The sequence below is a fragment of the Cynara cardunculus genome (assembly GCF_001531365.2).
Source record: "Cynara cardunculus var. scolymus isolate 2C chromosome LG 9, CcrdV1, whole genome shotgun sequence".
In the NCBI taxonomy this organism is placed as follows: domain Eukaryota; kingdom Viridiplantae; phylum Streptophyta; class Magnoliopsida; order Asterales; family Asteraceae; genus Cynara; species Cynara cardunculus.
The window spans coordinates 17,657,570-17,661,782 of record NC_037536.1 but is presented as its reverse complement, the minus strand read 5'-3'; the positions used below and the strand labels follow the sequence as shown (position 1 = coordinate 17,661,782).

General features: G+C 38.5%; 1 protein-coding gene across 1 annotated transcript; it reads right to left on the bottom strand.

The window, feature by feature from the left end:
• Positions 1-1,495: 1,495 nt before the first annotated feature.
• Positions 1,496-4,213, bottom strand: LOC112518598 (laccase-3-like). Its single transcript, XM_025126359.1, has 6 exons — positions 4,127-4,213; positions 3,874-4,025; positions 3,471-3,715; positions 3,247-3,375; positions 2,047-2,973; positions 1,496-1,922 (listed from the first exon to the last, which is right to left on the bottom strand). The coding sequence occupies exons 1-6, from the start codon at positions 4,211-4,213 to the stop codon at positions 1,792-1,794; spliced, it is 1,671 nt and encodes a 556-aa protein (XP_024982127.1). The 3' UTR covers positions 1,496-1,791.

Sequence of the window (4,213 nt, the reverse complement as noted above, 5' to 3'; positions counted from 1 at the left end):
GTACAAACGATTGTGCTTATTGGGATATTTGCTCATCACAGTTCGGATAGAAGGTTAATAAGAATATCTATAAAAACTATAATCAATTCTAAAAGTGTGAAATCTAGCTAAGAAGTTTTCTAAAAGTGTAATTGGTTTAGATAAAACAAACAACAAAGAGAAAGAATATATATAAACTATAATCCATACAATTATAAACTTATAATTATAAACCGCACTTGTCGTATACATAAACTTGGGCATGAAAAAAAATGCTTGTTATTCAAAAGGGTCCTCTGAAGTTACCAAAGTTACTGATGTGCTGTAAAAAAACCACTGTTGGTGTTGTAAACATTAGGTTAGCAATATTCTTCCCATACTCATATTCAAAGGTTGGTGTTTCCTAAACATGAGCATTGACCAAGATGATTGCATGATTTCAAGTGTGAGATTCGTTACCATTTAGCCTTGACCTGGCAGCAGGAAGACTCCTCAGGAGCATCTCCTACCTGGTTCTGCAACCATCAATAGGATTTAAAAAGAATGAGGTTTAAGATGAACTACAACAAACTCAAGTTTTATCATGAACACTCAAAACCCATAAAAAACCTACAAAGTTCAACATACTATAAATCAGAAAAGACCAAAAAAGATAGGTTTTCAATGAAATTTCAACTACTTAGGGCTGAAATAGAGCCACGTTGATAGTATAACAAAATCAAAAATTAGGGTTCATAAGGTTTACCAAAAATGAGTTGAAATTCTAACGTTTTTACTTGGAATTTATGATATTTCCTTTTGAAATTTTATAAAAGGAAGTGTGTAGGATTCTTTTAATTTTCCCTGCTCATGTTTGAAATTTTGAAGTTCAAAACACTATCATAAGAAGGCGATGGTTTGAAAGCAGAAGTTTTGATGAATACCTCCGGGAAATACAGCCATGGCTGCCCTTGTTGATTTCGAGCCCTGAATTGAGCATAAGAAGGCGATGGTTTGACCCGTGTTGTGGAATTTCTTGCCCTGAATCAGATGATGAAGATGAAGAGGAGGATCTTGAAAGTGGGGAGATCGATGGTGAGGAGAAGGGATGGAGAATGAAAGAAGAAAACAGAACCAGATGTCGATTTGGTTCATTAGGTTCGATTCAGGAGTGAAATTGAAATATCCAAAGCTCCAATCGACATCTTGGAAAGCAACTAAATAACATTGAAAGTCTGATTTTGGGAGGATGAAGAAGCACATTGAGGAGTATGATGTGGGAGGATGAAGAGACACATTGGGAGGATGAATCGACACGATTTTTTTTAGGATGAAGCAGTATTAAGTTGTACAAGATGCATTAATAAGTTGTATATTTTTAAGACTTTAACTTTCTGGTAGTACCTTATGCATATTAAGGTGTTTTTAAGACTTTAGACAAATTTGATTTATAAAGTAGTATAGATATATATATATATATATATATGGCCAAGATGGGTGCTGTTTAAGCCTGCAATAACCTAAAATTAAAGTTCCAAGAACAACAACTCAATTGGATGTAGCATTTAGTATTTTATAGGTACAAGAACTGAAGAACACATGACCAACTTCTACATATATATGATCAACTGATCGATGAATCATTCTCTATTTGCTTGCACACAAGAATGTATGGATTAAGAGGATATGATGAACCCTAAAACCCATGAACACTGCTATATACTTTGCTCCATTAGCTAAGCAAAAGAAGAAAGAAAGAAAAAGAGAGGAAAAAAATTAAACAGAAGCACTTGATGACGTCACACAAACATAGAAATGGTGTAATGAATGATCTTAACATTGAGGTAGATCAGAAGGAGGAGGCAGTAATGTTTCAGATTCCCCAACTCCATTTTCAACGATGAAAGCCATTGCAAAACCCCATGCCAGATGTGTATCTATGTGACAGTGCATCAGCCAAACTCCTGTAAATATATATATAAGATCCCAGTATTAGCTTCACATATGTTTTTAGTTTAGAAATCATCGATCTTGAAGAGAAAGATTGTGCTTTTCGGATTAAAGATTCATAAATTCATGTGGGTTTACCTGGATTATCAGCTACAAATCTGATGGCTGCCCATCCCCCAACTGGGACGTCGATTGTATTCCTTTGTGGTGGATCAACGAGATTGAAGTTTGCAGGATCACTTGAAGGATTGAAGTTACCAAAACCTTGACCAACGATATAGAAATGATAACCATGGAGATGAACCGGATGATCTTCGGTTGAGAAGATGGACGTATCTTGCAGCACGATCTGCACGTTAGAACCGAACTTGAGATTGTAAAGTTTCGTTCCCTTAACTGGTTGCCACAGCCCACGAGGAACATTGCCAGTGTAATCGAATTGTAGAGGTGGTACAGGCGGAAAGTCGGGTGTGTAGATATTCGGAATCTTTTGTGTATAAGCTTGAAGTAACGATACCCGGTTTGGCAGTACAAATGACACGTTGTTCATACTAGCTCCAAACCGTGTGTTATTCGGTCCTTGACATCTAGGTCCAGGAGTGCAGTTAAAGAACCCGAATCCCATTGTGAAAAAAAGGTTTTCGTCTATTTTAGTAGGAACCGTTACTTTACCAAGACTTTTTAATTGGTTCGAGAATGCGGTGACTGTGTTGGTGTCGTTGTAGGCTGGAAGTTGTGGTAATATTGGCTGAGAAGTGGTGGATTTGTACTCTAAGATAGCTGTGGTGGTGGTGTTGTCAAATGGAGYATTTCTAGCACTTGCATAGGCTCGTGCAGCCATGTAGTAACGCCCAGGTTGCTGATCAGCAGTCAGGAGGACGTCCGTGGTTTGACCAGGCCCAACCATGATCACATTGGTTGTAAATTGCTTGGTGTAAACAGCATCGGTCGCGACTATGGTTAGTTTGTGGTTCGCCACGCTGAAAAAGAGTTGTTGATTGAGTGCAGCGTTAATGACTCTGAGAAGAACCGTATCGCCTTTGTTCACCGAAAGTTTCGTAGTACCTGCATAACACAGTCATGGTTAATTATATATCCTCATGGATTATAGGCTTTTTGTGATGGATGCACTACAACAAAATCGATTTCATAGGACGCCAAATATGTCTGAATGTCTTAATAGATTGCTTTTAGGATGCTATATGTGCGTCCTGTATTGTTGTTACTGTAAGTTGATAGAACGTGTTTTGGACATTCTAATAGGTTTTTAAGACATTTTTGAAATAAAACATATTTGACGTAAKACAGTTTTATAGTTAGTTGGGGCGGGTAGAAAACCTTGGGTAGAACATCTGWAAAGATCACCGGGTTGTCCGTTAATCGTGAGAGCATCTGAAACGTTCGGAGCTGCGCCAGTGAATAACGCTTGTCGTAGGACACTGATAACCTTTCTATCCCACCATTCGCCTGTTTTATCGTCAAATAACATGAACTAGTAAGTTTTCATATCGACCAAAAACTCATTGATCGATTTAAGGACTAAAGTTAGTTTATATACGTACCTAGAACAACAGGAAACTCGATTTTGGGGTTTGGAAAAGGGTACGAAGAACCCGACTTAGGGCGGATCACGAGTGCACCATAGACCGTAGATCGTAGCCATCGGCTATGAGCATGCCACCATAATGTTCCCTCCTGGTCTGTTATGGTGAACCTGTATGTGTAACTTCCTCCAGGCCGGATCGGGCATTGGGTCACATATTCTGGTCCATCTGCCCATGGGTTTCGCAGTTGACGTACTCCATGCCTGAAAACAAAATCGGCTTTATAAGAATTCATATTATTATTATTATGTTTAGCGTTTCAATATATTTCATAAGTACATAGAAACATCTTACTGTAACAAATTTACATAGGACGACCAAACAAGATTAAGACGGGCGAGGGAACTATATAAATATGTACCAGTGCATCGTGACGTTGTAAGGTGCGGCATTCGTGACTTTGACAACGAGACTATCCCCATTTTGTACTACGAGAGTCGGTCCTGGAAATTGCCCGTTAACCGTAACTATTCGATGGTTTCTACATAGCCTCCTGGCCGCTTGTTCTTGAACCTGTATAACCACCAAAGCCAACCGATCGATCCATTAACCTCCGAAAAACAGATAAAGACAAAAAGACGAACCTAAATGATCAAGATACGATCATGACATACTTTGAACTCATGGTAATGCGTTTCTGCATATGCTGTAAAAGCAAGGGAAAGTAGAACGCTTAGAAAAAGAGCCCGAGAGATGGGCAT